Source organism: Cnephaeus nilssonii (assembly GCF_951640355.1).
Source record: "Cnephaeus nilssonii genome assembly, chromosome: 7".
Classification (NCBI taxonomy): domain Eukaryota; kingdom Metazoa; phylum Chordata; class Mammalia; order Chiroptera; family Vespertilionidae; genus Cnephaeus; species Cnephaeus nilssonii.
This window is the reverse complement of record NC_137078.1, coordinates 59,152,920-59,177,470: the sequence shown is the minus strand read 5'-3', so window position 1 is coordinate 59,177,470 and position 24,551 is coordinate 59,152,920. Positions and strand designations below refer to the sequence as shown.

Below are 24,551 nucleotides of genomic sequence, written 5' to 3'. Positions count from 1 at the left end.
TATAGGAAGAAAATAAGACCCTTATAGGGACTATGTATGTATTAGTTTCTATAGGCCAAACATAGGTACTGTATCACTATTATTTTTTTAATCCTGTAGTATATCCATTTGCTTAGGATTTATAATGTTCAAGGAGTGTCAGGAATATTTCTCTGAGAGAGGAATAGCTTTAATTGCCTGTCATGACTAGAATTAGAGAAAACCCCAAACGATGAGTGGTAAGCTCCAGAGATGCAAAACTTCCTATATCCAGACTCCTAATTAAGATTATACCTACATATATATTTTACATATATGTATGGATGTACGTGTGCATATGTGTGTTGTGTAAAATATGTTACATATTTATCTATCTATATAAAACAATGCAAATACAAACATTTTAGACTTTAAATGGCTAATTTTTTGTGAAGGTTCCCAGTAATAATTTTGTTAACAAAAGTTTCTCATATTTTTAAAATGCTGGTCAATTCTACTTGTCAGTTAGGTGGTAATCCATATCAAGTGTTCCCTTTATAAATCATCTAAAAATACCTTTGTTTTCAAGTATATACAGCTTACAATTCTTTAATAACAAAAAGTTCAGTAACTACCTACTCATCTTAATGAAAAGAAATAGCTTCCTAAATAAGTATGTGACTTAGATGTATCTTTATAAAAAACAACAGTAATGATGATAGTGTGATGGCATAATAATTCTACCTCACCTTAAGTTTTAATAATAATACAGAATTTTATGTCAAAACAAATTATGTTCCTAAGGTGTTCTAAGAAAACTGTAACTTTACTAATATTTATTTTTTGATAGCTAGAATTTTCAACTTTACTATTTTCAATTTGTGCTTTTCAGCATTTTCTTATACACTGTGAATGAAAATAAGTAAAATTTGTAGATGACAAATGAATTAACAGTTCTTTTTTCTTTTATGTGAATTTACCTGAATTAGTAGAATGTAGCACCACCTTATGCCCTGTATAAGAATTACAAGCTATTTTTTATGTTGTCAAAAATTACATTATACATGGAATTTCTTACTCTATCATTCTAAATTTTAAAAATACTAAACCTTTTCCATTTTCCTCACACTCTCACTTTTAACTTAATCTATAACTCTTTCCAATTGATTTATTTGAATGAGCCAGCAAATTTGTCAGTACTTTTTTTCTTTCAATTCATCACATTTTAGTCTAGGCCCTAGAGAAAAAGCTTTGTCTGATTGAAAGTCTATTTGTTTTAAAGGAAATTTTGCTAGAAGAAAACTCTAACAGATCTTAAGAATTTGAATGCTTCCTTTTAAACAGGAGAGCTACAAATTCTCCTAGTTATGCTATTTAGTATTCAAAATAATCTGACTATTACTTGAAGTTTGGGTGATATAAATAATGTGGAATTTGTCTTACTTCTATTTTATAATAGCTGTTGTCCTAAAAATTTCCAGCCTTAGTAACCATGGATTGTAGTATGCAGGGTGGCTGTCTTTTCAAAGAAACTTATAAATTTCTTTCTACCTGTACTGTTTCTAGAACTGGAAGTTAGGAAAGACCTCTACTAAAAATGTTTAACTCGCTTCCCAGCTAAATTTTATAAAGGTTACACCTGTCAGCTCATGCCACTGCCCCCAGAAGTACCATAGGAAAAATTTTTCCATCTTTGAGTTTCCCAGATGCCACAAATTATGTTCACTACCAAGGTACCTGGCAAGGTGCATTCTTCTTTAGTTTTATTTAAACATTTTTTTAAAAAAATGGGATGGGAGGTTGCTATATCCATGGTTACAATACAAATTTAAGAAAAAATTTTCAGCTATTAAAATCTATATTTTTAAATAAGAAAAATAAATAATTTATGTTCACCTTAATGCTTTTATATATGGACAATTCTAATGATAATGCCTTATACTTTATTATAATAATTCATAAACATGAAGTTTCTTTAAATTCTAGCTTTTAACAAAATCATGGAAAATATTTAAGTGTGAAAAAGAACAGAATTTTGAGTATAGCTTGTAGTTTGGGGAGAAGTAAGGAGACTTGGGTTCCAGCTCTGATTTTGCAGTTAATGAGAATTATAACTCAAGCATATCACTTTATTTTTCAGATTTTCATCAAACAAAAGAGAAGTCGGCATTGGATTGCTTTTTAGTCTTCTTTTACTTTTAATATTCTGTAATTCTAAATTAGTACCCCTTACCATTCCAGATGGGTAATAGTAAAAGCATTGATCCAAAAGTCTTAGACTCTAGACCTGATATTTCTACAAACTCCTTATAAAAGTCTGAACCAATAAACCTCTGGCTATCTCAATTTCTGTTTATTAAAATGACTAATTTATACCTACCCCATATTGCCCAATAAGGATGTTGTTGAAATATCATATATAAAGACTTGTTTCTGTCATGAGCAGTATACTTATGAAGATGAATCCCAGTAACTTAAGGTCACATTTTAATTTCTCAGAATTAAAAGTACACATACCTTTTATACCCCAAAGGTATGACAGTGCATGTGATTAATTATTGACTGAAACCTTGAGTAATAGTTCAGCAATAATGGTAATTTCTTAAAATTCAGTTTAAGAAGAAATCTCTAAAGAAAATATGAAAATGTAAAACTTACATAAGTTGAAAAATAAACAAAACTAAAATAAAAGGAAATAGAGAAAATGCATGCATTAAAGCTTACAATGGGAGGTTAAGATCTAAAATAGCCAAATAAAAAAATAAAATAGCCAAAAGAATTTATTAAAATATGTAAGAAAAATACCAAGTCTACAATAGAGCTATGAGAACAGGGGATGAATAGGCAGTTCACACAAGGGAGACACAAATAATAAACACATGGGGAAATGTTTATCCTTGCTAGTAATCAGAGAAATTCAAATTAATGCAAAAATTATTACAATACAATTTTATTATCATTTTGTTGCATTAATATAAATTAATGAAAAAATCATTGTAATGCATGTAAATATACAGAATACTATAATGAATATTTTATGTACCCACACTTTGCTTAAGAAATCATCCCCCACTACCACCCAACTTTTTTAAAAAATAATTATTTATATTTGAAAGTATTACATATGTCCCTTTTTCCCCCATTGGCCCCCTCCAAATTACCCCTATCCCTGCCTTCACCACCCTACTGTCTGCATCCATGGGTTATGCATATCCTATATAATAAAAGGCTAATATGCAAATTGACCGAACTGCAGAACACCCTGTCACTGTGATGTGCACTGACCACCAGGGGGCAGACACTCAATGCAGGAGCTGCCCCCTCATGGTCAATGTGCTCCCACAGGGGGAGCGCCACTCAGCCAGAAGCCGGGCTCACAGCTGGCGAATGCAGCGGTGGTGGCAAGAGCCTCTCCCGCCTCCACTGCAGTTGGACATCCCCCGAGGGCTTCCGGACTGCGAGAGGGTGCAGGTCGGGCTGAGGGACATCCCTCCCCCCCCCCACGAGTGCATGAATTTTGTGCACCAGGCCTCTAGTATGCATACAAGGTCTTTGGTTGATTACCTCCCACCCTCCACCCACCCCTGTCTTACCTCTGATATTCCACACTCTGTTCCATGCTTCCATGTCTCTGGATCCCCTCGGTTCATCAGTTTATTTTGTTACTTATATACCACATATGAGGGAGATCATGTGATACTTGTCTTTCTCTGACTGGCTTATTTTGCTTAGCATAATATTCTTCAGGTCCCTCCATGCTGTCTGAAAGGGTAAGAGATTCTTCCTTTTTTACTGATGAATTATTGGTATAAATGTACTACAGCTTTTGTATCCACTCATCTAATGATGGGCACTTGGGCTGTTTCCAGATCTTAGCTATTGTAAATTGTGCTGCTATGAACATAGGGGTGCATATATTCTTTTCTTTTTTTTAATATATTTTATTGATTTTTTTACAGAGAGGAAGGGAGAGGGATAGAGAGTTAGAAACATCGATGAGAGAGAAGCATCGATCAGCTGCCTCCTGCACACCCCCTGCTGGGGATGTGCCCGCAACCAAGGTACATGCCCTTGACCGGGAATCGAACCCGGGACCCTTCAGTCCGCAGGCCGATGCTCTATCCACTGAGCCAAACCGGCTAGGGCGGGGTGCATATATTCTTTCTGATTGATATTTCAAGTTTCTTAGGATATATTTCTAGAAGTGGGATCACTGGGTCAAATGGGAGTTCCACTTTTAATTTTTTGAGGAAACTCCATACTGTTTTCCATAATAGCTGCAACAGTCTGCATTCCTACCAGCAGTGTACTAGGGTTTCCTTTTCTCCACATCCTCGCCAGCACTTGTCATTTGTTGATTTGTTGATGGTAGCCATTCTGACAGGTGTGAGGTGATACCTGGTTGTCATTTTTATTTGCACCTCTCTGATGATCAGTGACTTCGAGCATTTTTGTCTTTCAGTTTGTTTATGTGATGTATCACGTTTATTGATTTGCAAATATTGTACCAGCCTTGCATCCCTGGAATAAATCCCACTTGGTCATGGTGTATGATCTTTTTAGTATATTGCTGGACGCGATTTGCTAATATTTTGTTGAAGATTTTAGCATCTATTTTCATCAGGGATATTGGCCTGTAATTCTCTTTCTTTGTAGTGTCTTTATCTGGTTTTGGAATTAGGGTAACGCTGGCCTCATACAAAGAGCTTGAAAGTGTTCCTTCCTCTTCAATTTTTTTGAGTAGTTTGAGGAGTATAGGTGTTAGTTCTTCTTTGAATGTTTGGTAAAACTCCCCTGTGAATCCGTTTGTACCTGGGCTTTTGTTTCCTGAGAGTTTTTGATTACTGCTTCTATTTTATCAGTTGTTATTGGCTTACTCAGGTTCTCTGAGTCTTCCTGATTCAATTTTAGGAGATTGTATTTTTCTAGGAATTTGTCCATTTCATCCAGCTTGTTGGCATATAGTTGTTCATAGTATTTTCTTACAATCCTTTGTATTTCTGTGGTATTAGTGGTTACTTCTCTGCTTTCATTTCTGATTTTATTTATTTGGGTCCTCTCTCTTTGTTTCTTGATGAGTCTGGCAATGGTTCATCAATCTTGTTTATCCTTTCAAAGAACCAGCTCTTGGTTTCATTGATTTTTTTGTATTGTTTTTTTTTTTAAGTCTCTATGTCATTTATTTTTATTATAATCTTTATTATTTCCTCCCTTCTACTTCAGGCTTTTCTTGTGGATTTTTTTTTCTTTTTTCTCTTTCTAGTTCTTTAACTGGTAGGGTTGAATAGTTTATTGTTGATTTTTCTTGTTTTTAAAAAATATATATTTTATTGATGTTTTTTCCCAGAGAGGAAGGGAGAGGGATAGAGATTTAGAAACATCGATGAGAGAGAAACGTCGATCAGCTGCCTCCTGCACACCCTTTATTGGGGATGTGCCCACAACCAAGGTACATGCCCTTGACTGGAATCGAACGTGGGATCCTTCAGTCCGCAGACCAATGCTCTATCCACTGAGCCAAACTGGTTAGGACTTCCTTGTTTTTTTGAAGTAAGCCTGTAGTGCTATGAACTTCACTTCCCTCTCAGGACTGCTTTTGCTGTGTCCCAGAGATTTTGGGTTGTTGTGTATTCATTTTCATTAGTTTCCAGGAAGTTTTTTTATTTCTTGATTTCGTTGGTAACCCATTCATGCTATTTAGCCTCCAAGTGTTTGAATAATTTGGGTGTTTTTACTGTAGTTGATTTCTAATTTCATTCCACTGTGATCTGAGAAGATGCTTGATATGATTTCAATCTTCTTGAACCTATAGAGACTTGTTTTGTGTCCTAATATGTGGTCTATCCTTGTGAATGATCCATGTGTACTTGAGAAGAATGTATATTCTGCAGCTTTGGGGGTGAAATGTTCTATAAATGTCTATTAAATCCATCTGATCCAGTGTGTCCTTTAGAGTCACTGTTTCCTTGTTAATTTTTTGTCTGGAAGATCTATCCAGTGAAGTCAGAGGGGTGTTAAAGTCCCTACTATGACTGTGTTGTCAATCTCTCCTTTATAGTCTTCCAGAAGTTTTTTTAATATATTTAGGTGTTCCTATGTTGGGTCCATATATGTTTACCAGGGTTATATCCTCTTGTTGGATTGATCCCTTTAGTGTTATGTAGTGACCTTTGTTGTCTCTTGTGATGGCCTTCATTTTAAAGTCTATTTTGTCAGCTATGAATATTGCTACTCCAGCTTTTTTTCTTTCTTTTCCATTTGCACGGAAAAATTTTTTCCATCCCTTCAATCTCATCTGTGTGTATCTTTTGTTCTGAGGCAGGTCTCTTATAGACAGTATATAGTTGGGTCATGTTCTTGTATCCATTCAGCTACCTTATGTCTTTTGATTGGAGCATTTAGTCCATTAACATTTAAGGTTATTATTGATAGTTACTTATTTATTGCCATTTTAATTCTGTATGCCTAGGTTTCTCTCTCTATTTCTTCTCATTACAGCAGTCCCTTTAGCATTTCTTGGTGATGATGTACTCCTTTTGCCTTTTTTTTTTTTTTTTTTTTTTGATCTGAGAAGCTCTCTATTTGACTGTCTATGTTGAATGATAGTCTTGCTGGATACAGTAATCTTGGTTTCAGATCCTTGCTTTCCATTACCTTGAGCACTTCATGCCATTCCCGTCTGACCTGTAGAGTTTCTGATGAATAATCAGGTGTCAGCCTTATGGGAGCTCCTTTGTAGGTAACAGTTTGCTTTTGTCTTGCTGCCTTTAAGATTCTCTCTTAGTCTTTAATTTTTGGCATTTAATTATGATGTGTCTGGGTGTGGGCCTGTTTGGGTTCTTCTTGCTTGGGGTTCTCTGTGCCTCCTGAACTTGTGTGACTTTTTCCTTTTCCAGGTTAGGGAAGTTTTCTGTCATTATTTCTTCAAACACGTTATCTATCTCTTTCTTCCTTTCTGCCTCTTCTAGCATACCTGCTATTTGAATATTGTTATGTTTCATGTTGTCCCACAGCTCTCTTAAGCTGTCTTCCTGTTTTTTTTTTTTCTTTTTGGTTCTCTGAATGAGTGATTTTTTTCACCCTGATTTGATCCTCAGCTTCCCCTAATCTGCTGTGTATTCCTTCCAATGTGTTCTTTATTTGTGCTATGTCATTCTTTATTTCTGTTTTCTTTCTTTTTTTTTCTTTTCAGGAAAAACACTTTATTTTCAGATGTACTAGTACAGTGACTCAGGGGAATCTGTTTCCAAATCCTGAGTCTGTTTTTGATTTCATAGTTACTATATCTTTTCTCATGTTTTTGATCATCTTTACCATCATTATTCTGAACTCTATATCAGGTAAATTTCTTATCTCCATTTCATTTATCTCTTCTTCTGAAGAATTCTCTTGTTCTTTCATTTGAGGGTTATTTCTTTGTCTCCTCATTTTGGTTGCCTGTTTGGGTTTGTGACTACGTATTAGGTTGATCTGCTATGCCTCTCAGTCTCTAGTGCAGGACGATGTCAAACACTGTTTTTATCTAATTAGGTCAGGCAAAGACTCAAAGCCTTGAGAGAATGCCTCTGCCTACAGACTGATAGGATTTCATCTTGATTTGCCCACAGGCAATCGTCCATGGGTGTGGCAAGAGTTTTTGTTTTGTTTTATAGCAGGGTGGGGCAATTTCTTCTGCCTGGAGGCTAATTGTTATTCTCAGCCTCTTATTAGGCCTCAGAAACTCTGTACCGTGGGGCAAGGTGTTTTCCAATAGGGTGGATCAACTGTCTTCCCCCTCAGGCAAGCCGCCTATATAGCAAATGTCTGTGTGAAAAAGGTGATCTCTACAGTATGAGGGAATGACTCAGCACAGGAAGCCTTCTGAGCTCTAACCCCAAAGCCCCCGGTCCTGGCTTCTGCTCACACAGCTCCAGTCCACTCTGCCAGAGCACAAGGTGAGAGGCTCCATAGGGAATTTTGTGCGATGGCCCTTTAAGAGGGTGCCTGGATTTCCAGCTGTCTCTCCTTGGCAGACAGCAACCCTATTACTTTTCATAGCCAGATGTTGTGTGGGTACCCTTCTCAGTTCTGATGCTCTCTGCTGGGGAGCACAGCTTGGGAATTAGACCCCAGAGTTCTCAGGGGCAACCCCCCACAGCTGAGATATCTCTCAGGAACTGCAGTTGCTGTCTGTGGGAGCCTGGCCAGCCCTTTCATGCCTCTGTCCCTCCTACCAGTCTCTATGCCATCTCCACTTTTGGTTCTCAGTTATCAGGGTTCTCTCCAGTGAGTCTTCTGTTGGTTATTCAGGAAGTTTTTCTGTATTTTAGTTGTAATTCCAGTTTGGTCCTGGGAGCATGTCCATGCAGCATCCACTTACTCTGCCGCCATTTTTAATCCTACCACCCAACTTTTTAAATAATAACACTACTGATCACATTATGGTAATGGCAAAATTATTACATTATACACAATTAGTGGCATAAAATTAGCATCACTCTGACAAAGCAATATGGGAACACATACTAGCCTTAAGAAATATACATACTTTTGTCTAGAAGTTCTTCTGAAGGATATTATTAGAAGAAAAAATTTAGATAAAATAATATTTATTTTAGCATTGTCTGTGCTGATGAGAAATTCAAAATGACCTACGTGTCCAATATTTTAAAAATAGTTAATTAAGTAATGGTATACCAACTCAATGGGTAAATATAAAACCAGTTAAATTGAAATTTTGAATATTGCTTAGCAAAAAAATATTTTGTAAGAGACAAGGTTAGCATTATTCATTCATTTATTTATTTATTGTCCTCACCTGAAGATATGTGTGTGTGTGTTTTTTATTGATTTTTAGAGAGAGATCAATATAAAAGAGAAACATCGATTGATTGCCTCCTGTACGCCCTAACCTGGATTGAACCTGCAACCTAGGTCTGTGCCCTGACCAGGAATCAAACCCGCAACCTTTTGGTGTATGGGACAATGCTCCAACCAACCGAGCCACCCAGCCAGGGCTGTGTCTTTTAAGTGCCATATAAGTCTTCCTATAATGGGTTAATAATATTTTTATATTGTTGTTACACAGCAAATACACACCTTTTTAGTAGTTATTTTAATATTATTAAAGCCTTGAGTTTATTATTTAAATATCCTTAAAGATAATTTTTCAGAATCATTCTTTGTAAAGTAACTTCAAAATCTCATTAATATTTTTGGAAGTCATTAGGAGTAGAATAGACATATGTGCTACGTTATAGCTAAGCAAGTCTACTAATGATAAAGTGAAAAGCAATTTTGCACAGATCTATGGCAATGGCACAATTTCTTATACCTTGAATAGAGAATCCTTTACTTTCTACATAAGGAGCCATCTTCAAGTTGTGTATAATTCTAGTTATGAGATCCCATATATACATATTCATTTGGATTAGGAAAAGGGATTTGGCTAAACCAGTGGTCGGCAAACCGCGGCTCACGAGCCACATGCAGCTCTTTGGCCCCTTGAGTGTGGCTCTTCCACAAAATACCACATGCGGGCGCGCACGTACAGTGCAATTGAAACTTCGTGGCCCATGCTCAGAAGTCGGTTTTTGGCCTGGGCGAGTCTATTTTGAAGAAGTGGTTCTAATGCCGAGCCACACTCAAGGGGCCAAAGAGCCGCATGTGGCTCACGAGCTGCGGTTTGCCGACCACTGGGCTAACCCAAGAGATGGTAGAGTCAATTTTATAGAATGTTCTTTCTCAAAACTGAAACTTATCAGTATTTTGCTATAGCTCTGAAACTTTTCTTTTAGTATGTAAACTTGAAACAATTATTTTCATTGTCACATACTTTATCTTTTAAATACAAAGTCCTTTCACTTTTTCTTTCAACAGATCAGTTTTAGCAGTCCTTACTTCTTCATTCCTACTATAATCCTTATTATTGCAGCATGTTTATTTATTACTAGAGGCCCAGTTCACGAAATTTGTGCACTTTGGGGCGGGGGGGGGGGGGGGGGACCTCAGCCCAGCCTGCGCCCTCTCACAGTCCAGGAGCCCTTGGGGGATGTCTGACTGCCGGTTTAGCGCTGCTGTGGAGGTGGGAGAGGCTCCTGCCACCGACACTGTGCTCGCCAGCTGTGAGCCCTACTTCTGGCTTAGCAGCACTCCCCCTGTGGGAGTGCACTGACCACCAGAGGGCAGCTCCTGCATTGAGCGTCTGCCCCCTGGTGGTCAGTGTGCATCATAGTGACCAGTCGTTTCACCATTTGGTTGATTTGCATATTAGCCTTTTATTATATAGGATTTTGTTTCAATACTTCTCTCATGCTCATGAACTTTATTTTTTTTTACTTCTTCTCTTCATTGTGTTTTTTTCCTAACTTGTCATTATCCAAGTTCAGCTGACCCTTCAAGATACAGTTCATGGATTGCTCTCTCATTTTATATTGATGAACTCTTCCCCTCCTCCCCCTCACTGCATGCACACACACACACACACACGCACACACACACACACACACCAGACAAACATTGAGCACCTACAATGTGTCAGGCACTATTTTAGGAACTGCAATTATAATATTATTTTGCATATATAATTCTTTTTTTGTTCTAATCATATACTACTATCAATTATAATTGAATTGTGTCATGTCTGTTTTTTACCTCTTAATGACAGTTGCAAATTCCTGGAAGTCAATGCTCTATTTACAGTTCTTTTATATCCTCCTTAGATTTCTTCTCCTTGCTATGCATACTGGCAACATTTAGTAAATATAAGTTAAAAAAATTTTTTTTTCTTTATTTCAGGAGTGGCAATGTATACAATCAAAAGGTTGCTTTTTCTTAGAAGAAAATGGTGAAATCATTAGTCACCAATACAGGATGCAAATAGCTCAGAGGTCCATGGTTTATTTAACAATTAAACCATTAAATCTGAGCCAAGTTGAAGGCAAGTTTAAAATTTTTATATATTTTAACCCTCTTTGAAAATACTTATGTAAGTATGTGATAGTCTTATTTGGTCAAGAAGATAATCTGCCAAAGAAACATGTGGTTACATACATTTAAAGAAAGAGTTAGTTTATACATTGACTGTTACCATATTTTGCAAAGCAAGTAAGTTGCTTTTTGTATATGTTTAAAAGTATGTTTTATTTTAAAATCTTATGACATAGAATTAATTTTTCATTTGCTAATTAATCCTTAGCTTTGTCACTTACCAAATTTTAGAATTATTATGTTGAGAAGATCTATAGAAATGTAGTTTAAAACATATGAACTGCAAGTATTTTTTAATAACGCCAAAGCCATATGTCATATGACTTAGACAATTCTTATTAATAATTATTGCATTCATGGTAATATTCTTTTTTTGTACACAAATGCTAGGTAAAAATTAGTAATTTCCAAGTGTCTAAAATGGTTATTATGTAATTTAATAATTCCCTAGAAACCCTTTTAATATTTATCGTTCTAAATATCAATATTTTCTTTAATTATGTTTACATATAAACATTTTCTAACTAGAGGGTTCTTCCCCATTCCCATTCTTTTTTCCTCCTAACGTAGATTCACTGTATATCTTGTAGGATACTTATAACATTTGGTAGTTGATGCTTTTAAATAGTAATTACAATAGTCATTTTTTAAATAAAGGTGTCAAGTTAGGCCTGCAAATTCAATGTAGTTGTTAATTCTCCATATTCTTATAAAAAAGATTTCCTTATTCATTTATTTCTCAAATATTTATTGAGGATCCATATACTTAGTAGCATTTTAGGTGCTTAGGATACATCAGAATACAAAAAAAAGACAAAAATGCCTGCCCTTATGAACTTACATTCTAGTGGGGGAAATAATAAATAATAAACATAATAAATAGTAAATGACATTTATGTTAGAAGGTGGTAAGTGCTATGAGAAAAACATAGGGGAAAGGGGGCATTGTGAATGCTGAGGGAATATGGGTTGCCACTGAAATGGAGTGGTTAGTGTATGCTTCATTAAGAAGCTGATATTTGAGCGAAGACTTTGAAAGAAGTATATCAATTGTCAACTGCTACATAACAAACTATCCCCAAACTCAATAGTTAAAATAATTAAACATTTGTTTGCTCATGAGCTTGTCTCCTGGATAGTTCTTTTGGTCTGAGTTAGGCTTGGCTTTTCTCTGCAGGGCTCACGCATGCACCTGTTGTCTGCTGCTGGTTAGCTGCTGTCTGGCGTTACTGATCTTGGCTGGGCTCTCTACTCTGTACGGGGTCTATGGGCTCTCAATTGGTACAGTTTGACTCTGCCTCATTTAATTTTATTTTTTTTTACTTTTAAGATTATTATTATTATTTTTTTTTAGAGAGAGAGGCGGGGCGAAGGGGAGAAAGAAACATTGATGCAAAAGCGAAACATAGATTGTCCACCTCCCAAACTCCCCTTACCAGCAACCTGGGGATGTGCCCTGACTAGGAATTGAACCAGCAACCTTTTGGTACATGGAACAAAGCCCAACCAACTGAGCCACACCGGCCAGGGCCTCATATAATCTCTTACCATCTAGTTAACTAGCCTGGACTTGTTTTCATGGTGTAACGGATCTTGGAGAGAAAGCAGAAGCACCACAGGGCCTCCTGATGCCTGGGCTCAGGAACGGCATGTTTCTTCTTGTTACCCACAGCAAGTCATAAGACAACTCCAGATTTACAAAGTGAAGAAATAGACTTGACCTCTTGATGAAGGAGCTGCAGAGTCACATTGCAAAGGGCTGTAGATACAGATAGGAAAAGCCATTTTTGCTGTCTTCCACCGAAGACAAGGGGGTGTACTTTGTGGGTGTAGGGTGTTGGGAAGGATGAGTGAAGAATGGAGGAGGTTAGTGTGTGCATGGTTTAGAAGAAGAACAAGTGTCTAGAATTAGTTAAGGAAACTATAAGGAACAAGGACAAAATCAGGTAAAGGGTTTTTACCATAGTGAGGACGTGGCCTTTATTCTGAGGGAAATGAAGAACCTTTAGGAGGATTTTTTTCCCATGACTGCCATCAAGATTTTCTTTTTCTTTTATTTTCAACAGTTTGAGTATGTGCTTGGTAGTTTTGCTTTTCTTGTTGATACTGTTTGCTTTGGGTTTTTGTTTGTTTGTCTGTTTATTTTGTATTTATCCTGCTTAGGGCTCTCTGGGTATCTTGGATTTATGGCTTGTTGTCTTTTATAATTTTTAGAAAAATTTCTACCTTTATTTCTTCAAATATTGCTCTGCCCTCTGTCTTCTTTATCCACTTGTACAGTGCCTGACATCTTGTCCTCCTGTGTTTGTTTTTTTTTTTTAATCACAAATAAGCCAGTGCTTGCATGTCCTCTCTCCTTTGAAAGGTCTGTCTTTCCTTGGATTTCAAGCTATTTGGTGGCCCTGTGACCTCAGCTCTGAATGGGTTCAAGAAAATTTATGATTTTGTAGTTCATGCATTTTTCCTTATTGTTTGGGTGGGAGCAACATTTTTCCCACTCCCAACTCCATGAGAAGATTATGAGTAGAGGCAGGACATAATCTGACTTGTATTTTATCAAGATCAGTCAGATTGCCATATTGAAAATAGACTGAAGGCTGCCCAGGAGAAAGCAAGGAGACCAGCTATGGTGCTATTGTAGAATTCTAGGAGTAAAGTGATTATGCTTTGAACTGGGATGTACAAAGGATCAGAAGTAAAAATTCTGGAGATATTTTGAAGGTTGAGCCATAGGGTTTCCTGAGGATTGGTTGTGATATATGAGAAAAGAAAAAAGTTAAAGATGACTCCAAGATTTCTGGCTTGAGCAACTGAAAGGAATGAATTACTATTAACTGAGATTGAGAAGAGTATAGCTGGACAGTTTTTTAAAAGGGGTTGGGGAAGGTCAGTTTTAGATATAGAAATCCAAGTGGAAATGTTATATAGGCTGTTGTTTATATAGGTCTAAAGTTGAGAGGTAAGGTTCTAGCTGGAGATAAAAATTTTGGAGTTAACACATAGATGGTGTCTGACATCTCTTTTTCCAACTATGTTTTCCCGCAGGTAACCAGTGCTTGCATCCCTTCTCTCCCTAAAGGGGTTTGTTTTTCTTTGGATTTCAGGCTTCTTGGTTGCCTTGCAACCTCAGCTCTTTGCTGAAATTCAAGAAAAATTATGATTTTTAGAAAGTGTGTATGTGGAGAATGTTTGTAACAAGCTCACTGTATATAAGTATGTGCCTTATTGCAAATGCGATTATGTTTTCATTATTTCTAATAAAGAAATCCAATGGGAAAATAAACCACTAACTTCTTCTTTAAATGGGAAAGAGTAAGTAGTGATTGCTTATTTTAACATTTTGGGTTTTTTATTGTAGGAAAACCATCACCTTGGTTATCAGTTGATACTGCCTTGTATATTCTGAAGGAAAATGAGAATCAAGCAAACCTACAGCTCATGTGTTTTACTGAACTACGAAATAGAGAAGTATACATATTTATTTTCTAATATTTAATTTAAAAATATAGTATGAATTCAAGTTTGCGGACAATAGTAGCTTTTCTATATTTTATTTTTTTAACGTTTGTATATTTTCTTCCAATTAAGGCATATACAGTATGAATATTACATATGTTTTATTGTGAAGGACTATTTCTTGTTCGCTGAAATTTAAAAATTGAGGCTTGATTGGCAGTCTTAGCTTCAGAACTTAACAGTTGTATGACATTGTACTTCACTTTCCTCTTCTCTAAATAACCGATTCCACACATGAGAACATTTTTTGTTAGACTCAAAAAAAAAAAAAAAAAAAAAGGATTGATACCAGTGGACATTTTCCCCTAAATGCAAGTAATTCAAGACTTGGGAAAAGTTGCTTTAGATGTTTATTTTACTTATATACTACTGCAAAAAAGAAAAACGTCAAGATTACTATCCTCAGGCTTGACTCATATTATAGGGTTCAAAAATAGATTGATCTGAAGAAATGCTTTTAAATGATTTTATATGTTGCTCATAGGGTTGCTCTGATCTTTTCTAATTATATATTTACTCAGAAGCCAAAAATGTGAGGCAGATACATAAATGTGGCTATTTATTTTATGAGGACTACAAAATACATCTGCTACACAACAGTAATAATACTATTCAAGGGCTTACTGCAATATCATATTTAATCTTTATATAGGTCCAACGACAGACAAACATTTCCCTGATGGAATGTTATATAAAAGTCTTTATTGTAGGCTTCCTAACAGACAAGAATAGTTATAGGCAAGAAACAAATAAAATGACAGAAGTTAATGTTTGACTAAACTCCTCTTCAGAACTGACTACAAAGTTAAGTTCAAGATAAAGCATTGTCTAAAACAATAGCTTTTCCCATTTTTGCTTTGGATAAAATTACTTTCTTATGAGATTGCATGTGTAAAAATGTTAGTACATAGCAAACCTGTAATAAAGTTTGAATGAGTTTCTATTTACCCCTTTACTATATGGGCTTCTGGTTATCTGTAATATGTCATATTTACAAAGGACTTTTCATTTTTAGTTTTAGTTTCACAAATTTTCTTTAAAAAGAATTTTGTGCCCATGAAAGACTTTCCATTTGCCATCCACAGTGGCAATTCAGGGTTATATGCGGAGGTTCATGGGATAACATATATTAGGAAGCAGCAAGAACTGTTTTTCACTCCTGGGTATCAGTCTACATCTGGCCAGTCTAAAAGATTATGGCTTCCAAAGGATGGCTTTGGTCAATCTTTAGTCTTCATAATAACTCTCAGTTTTATTAGGTTGCTTCTTGCATTAAAATAGGACATGGTCACTTTAAGATGATTATGGTTTCCCTGATTTGTGAGGGCAGAAATAGGGCTGATCCTAGAATACAGATGAGCAATTTTATTTGGGATATGCGTACACAGGATGACCTAAAATATACCTGGGTTTTGAACATAATACCCGACAGAAATCCCTAGAGCTATTCTGTGCTGAAGGGCAAATAGCTGACAGAACATTCTTAGAATTAATATATTTGACAGAGACAACCCCTAGGTTTTATAGGAAGCCATTGGACTTCAGAAAGTACCTAGAAGGTCCAAAGAGAGATACCATTTTGCTTTATTTTATAGAACAAGAGAATAAAATATTTCCCTCTACAAATATCCTGGCACTCATTATAAATATCCTGTGATGGAAAATAATTGTATATAAGGTAGATTTACATAGGATTCTGCCATCTTGTTTTATAGTCCATCTATATTAATAAAAGGCCTGTGGCCATAACGCCGTGACGCCCTCACGAACAAACGAGCAGCGGCTCTCGCGGCAGGCCGGGCAGGGTGCGAGCTACTAGTGGCAGAGAGCTGTGAGTGGTGGAGGGCGGGGCGCAAGCTACGAGTGGCGATGGGCGGGGTGGCAAGCGGAAGCGAGCTACTCGCACACGATTTTGTGTGCTCTGGGCCTCTAATATTACATAATAGAAAAATTCCAGTGCGTTTGTCTATAGAATTGGATTCTTATGAATATGGCTAATTTGTATAAATAGTTAACTCTTTTAAATATATTAAATTTTTATTTTGTGTCATTGAAATCTGAGTTACAAATTATATATTTATATTTGAATCATATTAGGGAACTGTACCCTGGAAAAATTATTCTAAGATCTCTGTCTTTGCTTTCTGTTGAAGATATTTGCTTCATAATCATTTTTGAATATGATTGTAAAAGATTTAAAAATTATATAATTTTTTACCTGTTATAGTTTTAAGCATTAAAAAAGATAGAACTACATAGAATTATATCTAATAGTCTTATACTAGAGTTACCATTGAAAAAAGATTTTGAAGCCTGTAAGAGATTGATGAAACTAAAATAGAATTGGTGAATATTGATTTTAAAATTTATTTCTAATGCTTTTTCAGAATGAAGATGAAAAGTCATTAAGATTTATGGTGGTTTTTAAAATTATTATTCTTTTCAAAACAGGTTTTTGGATGGACTGGTGAACTAGGACCTGGAATTTATTGGTTAATTCCTTCCACAACTGGCTGTAGGCTGAAGAAAGAAATAAAACCAATAACAGAAGAAGCCCAGCTTGTGTGTAGAGATGAAACAGGGGAATTGTTTCTTACAAAGGAATTTAGGTAAGTCTTGTTTCTGAAGGTTAGAACTTAACATTTAGACTGGATACATATATATTAATAGCCTGTCTTCCACCCTTTCCTTTGGGCAGCTGCCACTCCCACCCCATGATTCTAATTCAATAATTCAACTCTTACTAGGCTTCTGGAAGTGACCTTCCATTCACAGGTCTGGATTGCCATTCATTTCTGGGTTCCATACATTTAGCAAGTCAGCGTTAGTCATACATCCCAATTTCTCCTCCAGTAGGCACTGCCTTAAAACTAGATCCTGCTAGTTGCACTGTTGACTTAGATAACTGTCAAACATGAAATCCAAGCACTTAAGTGGTTTTCCCATGCCCTAGATACACACAACATCATCTGGTAGAAAGAAAGAAGAAAGATTGGAGAAAGGAGAAAAGAAGGGAACTACTATTGAGGTCCTACTATGTGTTAAGATACAATGATTGCTTTAGAAGCTTCTTTATCTCATAAAATACTACACTGAGTAAAAATATATATTTGGATACATTAGCTTTGTAGTTCACAAAAACTGTTCAATGCTTTGATATTACTTCCTTTACAAAGTTATCTTTATAGAAAGCTTCAGTCAAGTTGCCTTGAAGACAAGAAATAATTTGCTATTTTTATAATTTTAGGTCAACTTTATCAGATATATTTGAAATAATTGACTTAGATGGAAATGGTCTTCTTAGTCTTGAAGAATATAATTTTTTTGAATTGAGAACAAGTGGTGAGAAATGTGATGAAGATGCTTGGGCTGTCTGCAGAGGTAAGCACTTTTCTTTTTCTTTAAACAATATGTTTTTATTGATTTTTTTAGAGAGAGAGGAAGGAAAAGGGACAGATAGAAACAGTGATGAGAGAAAGACATCAATCAACTGCCTCCTGCAACCTGGGTATGTGCCCTGATTGGGAATCGAATCAGTGACCTGTTAGTTCATGGGTTGATGTTCAACCACTGAGCAACACCAGCTGAGCAGCACTTTTCCTTTTCTTAATGGATTATGTAAAGAAATATATAGGTCCCCTCTCATTCTTAAGAAGTAAAATGTCAGACTTCTCCATGGAATATTATTATCGAAACTAGTGGCCTAGTGCACGAAATGCGTGCACAGGAGAGGGGGGGTTCCCTCAGCCCAGCCTACACCCTCTCCAACTGGGGACTCCTTGTGGGATGTTCGACTGCCGGTTTAGGCCCGCTGTGGGATTGGGCCTAAACCGGCAGTCAGACATCCCTCTCGCAATCTGGGACCGCTGGCTCCTAACTGCTCACCTGCTTGCCTGCCTGATCACCCCTAACTGCCTCTGCCTGCCTGCCTGATCACCCCTAACTTCCCTCCCCTGCTGACCTGATCTCGCCCCCAATGGCCCTCCCCTGCTGGCCTGATCTCGCTCTAAACTGCCCTCTCTTGCAGGCCTGATCTCGTCCCCAACTGCCTTAAAACCCCTCCTCAGCCCCCACCTTAGGTTCTGCCTCCACAGTTCACCCAGATTTGGTTCTGATTGCTTGGTTTCTATGCCAGTCAGTGTCAAAAGCTCCGCCTCCTAGGCAGCCATTGGCTCCTCGCAGTTCACCCAGATTTAGTTCTGATTGGTTGGTTTCTATGCCAGTCAGCATCAAAAGCTCCACCTCCTAGGCAGCCATTGGCTCCTCCCAGTTCACCCAGATTTGGTTCTGATTGGTTGGTTTATATGCCACTCAGCGTCTCCAGGCCTATCTCCGGGCCTTATCAGAGAGGTGGGGCTGATCAGCAGCCCCCGCAGAGGCCTGGAGAAAAAGAGAGGTGCGCTGCTGGCCAGGCCCAGAGAGAAAGAGGCAAGGGCTGATCAACAGCTGCCACAGAGGCTGCGGATCAGATCCTGCCTCTCTCTTTGGGCCTCTCTCCGGGCGTGATCCGCAGTCCCCTCAGCAATCAGTGCTGGGTCGCCACAGCAACCCAGCACTGACTGCAGGACTGACTTCCGGTGTTCGGTCGAGCTTTCGGTCGTGCCTTCGGTTGTTACGGTCACTGCCTTTTTATATATATATAGATTGTTTTTAGATCATAAAAATGTAAACATTTATTTTACTTAAACTGATAGTTGGTATAGTACTCAAAGAAAATATGAATTATAGTACTTAATTGTAATTTTGTATTCAACCTGTGCTCTTTGGCACCTAGAATGTAAAAAACTTTCCCTTAGCCCTAGCCGGTTTGGCTCAGTGGATTGCGCATCAGCCTGCGGACTGAAGGGTCCTGGGTTCAATTCCAGTCAAGGGCACATGCCCGGTTGCCAGCTCCATCCCTAGTAAGGGGTGTGCAGGAGGCAGCCAATCAATTATTCTCTCATTATTGATGTTTCTATCTCTCTCTCCTCCCTTCCTCTCTGAAATCAATAAAAATGCATTAAAAATTTTAAAGAAAGAAACAAACAAAAAACACTTTGCTCTTGGTATCAATGGGACTGCAGTGGTCAAGAGCCCCAAACTGTGCCCAGGAGAGGGCAGCAAAGATCTAATAAACTAGAGTTTTACTAAAAATTAAGTTTCCAGGAAGTTGTTTATACCTATTGAGAATTCTTTGGGTTTTTTGTATTCAAGTTAAATTATAAAATTGCATCCACGGAACTATGGAAGCCAAAAATACCAAAGAAATATACTGAGAATGAGGCAAAAGCAATTGTCACTTAGGAGGAGTGTGAGAATTGGGTGGGGCTTTATATTTAAGACAAGGACTGAAAGGTCAAAGGGGGAAACCAAAAAGCCATAGCCAGAACAAGAAGTTTGAGGAGGAAAAAATACCAGATTAACTCACATATATCTATCATTGGGGCAGTACTGTGTCCTACTCTTCTGGTTCTTAAAATGATCTAAGCTTGGCAAAGTCAGTGAGCCAGATGGGAGTCTGAAAAATATTTATCTAAACAGCAAGTAAGGTAGAAAGCCTCTCTAATAAAATGGTAATATGCAAATTAACCATCACTCCGCTACATAAGCCACGCCCACCAGCCAAGCCACGCCCACAAGCCAATCAGGGCGAGTATGCAAATTAACCCCAATCCAAGATGGCTACAGCCACAGAGAGCAAGGTTTCCCAGGTAACAGAGCAAGCCAAGCTTTCCATAGCCGTTGCAGGCCTAAGCCTCCACTCAAGCTACAAAGTTTCAATTATAGAAGGTAAACAAATTCAAACAAATGGCGGCAGAATGGAGCTTGAGAGAGCAGGCCAGGGTTGCTGGCGGCAACAGGGGAAGCAAAGCTTTCCGCACACCCTGGCCGGGCTCACCCGTTTAAGGCTACAAAGTTTCAATTGTAGAAGGTGAATTAACTGCCACAGAAATGGCTGCCGCCCCAGGCTACAAAGTTTCAATTGTAGAAGGAAAATAAATTCCAGATACCAGGGCCTCCCCTTGGGTTGCCAGGAGGCGTGGCCTGCCTGCAAACCACCACAGGCCCCTCGCTCAGGCCGCCCCACACCCCAAGGGAACCCCCACCCTTATCTGTGACACCCTTCAGGGCAAACCAGCTGGCCCCCACCTGTGCACCAGGCCTCTATCCTATCTAATAAAAGAGTAATATACAGATTGATCATCACTGCAACACACAATATAGCTGCCCCCATGTGGTCAAAGATCCTGCCCCCATGTGGACATAAGATGGCCACTACAAGATGGCCAGCAGGAGAGGGCAGTTGGGAGGCACCCGGCCTGCAAGGGAGGGCAGTTGTGAGGGACCAGGTTTGCAAGGGAGGGCAGTTGGAGGTGATCAACCCTGCAGGAGAGGGCAGTTAGGGGTGACCAGGCTGGCGAAGGAGGGAAGTTGGGGGCAAACAGGCTGGCAGGGGAGCAGTTAAGCATCAACCAGGCTGGCAGCGGAGTGGTTAGGGGGTGGTCAGGCTGGCAGGCAGAAGCGGTTAAGGACAATCAGGAAGGCAGGCAGGCAAGCAGTTGGGAGCCAGCAGTCCTGGATTGTGAGTCCTGGAGTCCACCAGGATCGGGCCTAAACGGGCAGTCGGACATCCCTCCAGGAGTCCCAGATTGGAGAGGGTACAGGCTGGGCTGAGGGACAACCCCCTGCCGTGCACGAATTTCGTGCACCAGGCTTCTAGTATTAATATAAAGTTTTTAAAAAATGTATCTCTTTTAAACTGAAAGTTTATATAGTATAATCAATAATAAGAAATGTATATTGATTTATAATATTAAATTTTGGTTAACAGTATTGATAATACACTTAAGTGTATTATTTTTAGAATGATGCTATTATCTTGTAACTTTAATGATATAATCTTTGAATTCTCTATTGTTTACACTAGAGCATAGTCCATAAGAGTGATTCATAATTAGGATTTTCTTACTATAAAGTTGTTGATAAATATAGTTTGTTTAATAATTTAATTAAATTGGTAGAGTTGATAGTTAACATTTTTTGAGAACTTATCATGTACTAGGTGGAAGCACTTCTACATATCAACTCTCTGAGATATGTGCTATTATTCTCATTTACAAATAAGGAATCAGAATAAAAGAGGATAAGCCACTTGAGCATGGTTAGACTGCAAAAAATTTCACAGCTGAATTTCAAACCTAGGCAGTCAGACTCCAGACCCTTAAGCACCATGCTATAAAAAATACCCAAGAATGGTTGACTTAAAAAGTGATTTCGGGGGAATGTCTCCTTTACCAACATTAATAATACTACAAAGAAACAGGCTTTTTAGATTCTGAAATGTTTATATTTTTAGTCATAGATAATATTTTATCCTTTTCCTTGATAATAAGAAAACATTATTTATCTGTAAGATCGTTTTAGTAAACTCTTGTTAAACTTAAATGTGCCTTTATTTTATTTTTAGAGAAGTTTTAGGTTTATAGTAAAAATAAAATAGATAATCCCATGTATCCTTTCTCCCCCCTCTATCAGTTCTCTCTATTATAAACATGTTGTATTAATTAGTATGGTACATTTGTTAAAATTGATGAATCAATACTGGTACGTCATTATTAACTAAAATCCATAGTTTAGGTTAGGATTATATTGTGTTGTACAGTTCTTTGGATTTTGACAAATATGTAATTTCATGAATCTGGCATTACAGAATCATACAGAATCATTTCATTGCCCTAAAAATCCTTTATGCTGCACCTATTTATCTATCTACTAGTGGCCTGGTACACGAAATTTGTGCACATTAAAAGGGGATTAATTAGAGGAAATAATTTAATATTGCTATTTGCCCTTTCTCTATAATAGAAGTGTCAGAGATGAAAGAAAATTAGTAAAATATATATGAAAACCTTCCTCCTGTCAGAGTCTGGGGTGCACCACGGGACCCAGAGTCAAGTCCCCGCCCACCCACATGCACTTCAAAATCGCGTGAGACCCAGACCCGTCCGGCCCCCACCCCCATTGGGCTAGATCCAGACCTGGCCAGTCCCATCCTTGTCAAGCCCCGCCAGGCAGGGAATGTAGCCTCAGGTCCCCTGGCATGGCACCAGGATGGGGGGCATGGCCTGAGGTCCCCCAGCCCAGACCAGGGCAGGGGGCATGCCTTGGGGTCCTCTAGCCCAGCACCAGGACAGGAAGCGCACCTTGAGGTCCCCCGTCAAGCCTTGCCACACGGGGGGGGGGGGGGGGGGGCGCAGCCTCAGGTCCCCTGGCCCGGCACCAGGAGGGGGGCACAGCCTCAGGTCCCCCATCAAGCCCCACTGGGCAGGGGGCGCGGCCTGAGTTCCCCAGACCCAGCACTGGCGGTGCACCTTGAGGTCTCCTGTCAAGTCCCGCTGGGTGGGGAGCATGGCCTGAGGTCCCCTGTTAAGCCCCGCCAGGTAGGGGGGCGCAGCCTCAGGTCCCCTGGCCCAGTGCTGGAGCAGGGGGTGTGGCCTGAAGTCCCCTGTCAAGCCCCACCTAGTGGGGGGCGTGGCCTGAGGTTTCCCAGCCTGGTGCTGGGGCAGGGGTAGCAGCCTGAGGTCCCTTAGTCCAGCACCAGGACGGGAAGCGCATCTTGAGGTCCCCCATCAAGCCCTGCCGGGTGGGGGGCGTGGCCTCAGGTCCCCTGGCCTGGCGCCGGGGTGGGGGGCATGGCCTGAGGTCCCCCAGCCTGGTGCCAAGGTGGGAGGTGCGGCCTGAGGTCCCCTGTCAAGCCCAGCCAGGCAGGGGGGTGCAGCCTCAGGTCCCCCGGCCTGGTGCTGGGGTAGGAGGCGCAGCCTGAGTTCCTCTGACCCAGCACTGGGGGTGCACCTTGAGCTCCCCTGTCAAGCCCTGCTGGGTGGGGGACACAGACTGAGGTCCCCTGTCAAGCCCAGCCAGGCAGAGGAGTGCAGCCTCAGGTCCCCTGGCCTGGTGCTGGGGTGGGGGGCGCAGCCTGAGGTCTCCCGTCAAGCTCCGTCGGGCGGGGGGTGCGGTCTGAGGTCCCCTGTCAAGCCCAGCCAGGCAGAGGGGCACAGCCTCAGGTCCCCTGGCCCAGTACTGGGGCGGGGGTGCGGCCTGAGTTCCCTCGGCCTGGTGCCAGGATGGGGGGCATGGCCTGAGGTCCCCCAGCCTGGCGCTGGGGCAGGGGGGGCAGCCTGAGGTCCCCTAGCCCAGCACCAGGACAGGAAGCGCACCTTGAGTTCCCCCGTCAAGCCCCGCTGGGCGGGGGGCATGGCCTCAGGTCCCCTGGCCTGGCGCCGGGGCGGGGGGATGTGGCCTGAGGTCCCCCAGCCTGATGCCAGGGCAGGCAGTGCAGCCTGAAGTCCTCTGTCATGCCCTACAGTGGCAGGGGAGGGTGTAGCCTCAGGTCCCTGCTAATTGCTCCTTCAGGCTCCTTATGGGAACTTGGCTTCAGCTGTGGGTGCAGCCATCTTTGTGACAGAGTGGTGGTCAATTAGCATATTCCCTCTTTATTAGATAGGATTTCCTCCCTCCAAACTTTTGGCAACCACTGACTTTTTTCTGTCTCTATAGTTTTGCCTCTTCCAGAGTATTGTCTTGTTAGAATATCATACAATACATAGCCTTTTCAGACTGTCCTCTTTCACTTCACAATATGCATTTAGTTTCCTTTATGTCTTTTCAAGGCTTGATAGTTCATTTCTTTTTAGCGCTGAATTATATTTTGTTGTTTGAAAGTACCACAGTTTATTTATTCACCTATTAAAGGACATCTTGATTACTTCCAATTTTTGGCAATAATGAATATAGTTGTTATAAATAATCAATGTGCAGATTTTTGTGTGTACATAATTTTCAACTCATTTCAATCGTTAGAGTTAATGAATAGTATAGCAATGAAATAGTATTGCTGTATGGCATAGTAAACCAGTGTTTAACTTTGAAAGAAGTGTCAAATTGTCTTCCAAAGTGATTGTACCATTTGCATTCACACCAGCAATAAATCCTGTTGCACCATACAACATTTGGTATTGTCAGTTTTTTGGATTTAGCCATTCTAATATGTGTGTAGTGGTATTTCATTGTTGTTTTATTTTGCAGTTACTTAATGAAATATAACATCGAGTATCTTTTCATATGCTTCT

General features: G+C 39.4%; 1 protein-coding gene across 5 annotated transcripts in view; it reads left to right on the top strand.

Moving 5' to 3' along the window:
* The window catches only part of EFCAB7 (EF-hand calcium binding domain 7), a 53,388-nt gene that overhangs the window by 12,604 nt on the left and 16,233 nt on the right, over positions 1–24,551 (top strand). For all 5 annotated transcript variants that reach the window (XM_079777021.1, XM_079777020.1, XM_079777019.1 and 2 more), the window contains exons 7-10: positions 10,735–10,876; positions 14,285–14,394; positions 16,894–17,051; positions 17,690–17,823. In XM_079777021.1, coding sequence (XP_079633147.1) covers positions 10,735–10,876; positions 14,285–14,394; positions 16,894–17,051; positions 17,690–17,823 — 544 coding nt within the window. The remainder of the gene's footprint in view (positions 1–10,734; positions 10,877–14,284; positions 14,395–16,893; positions 17,052–17,689; positions 17,824–24,551) is intronic.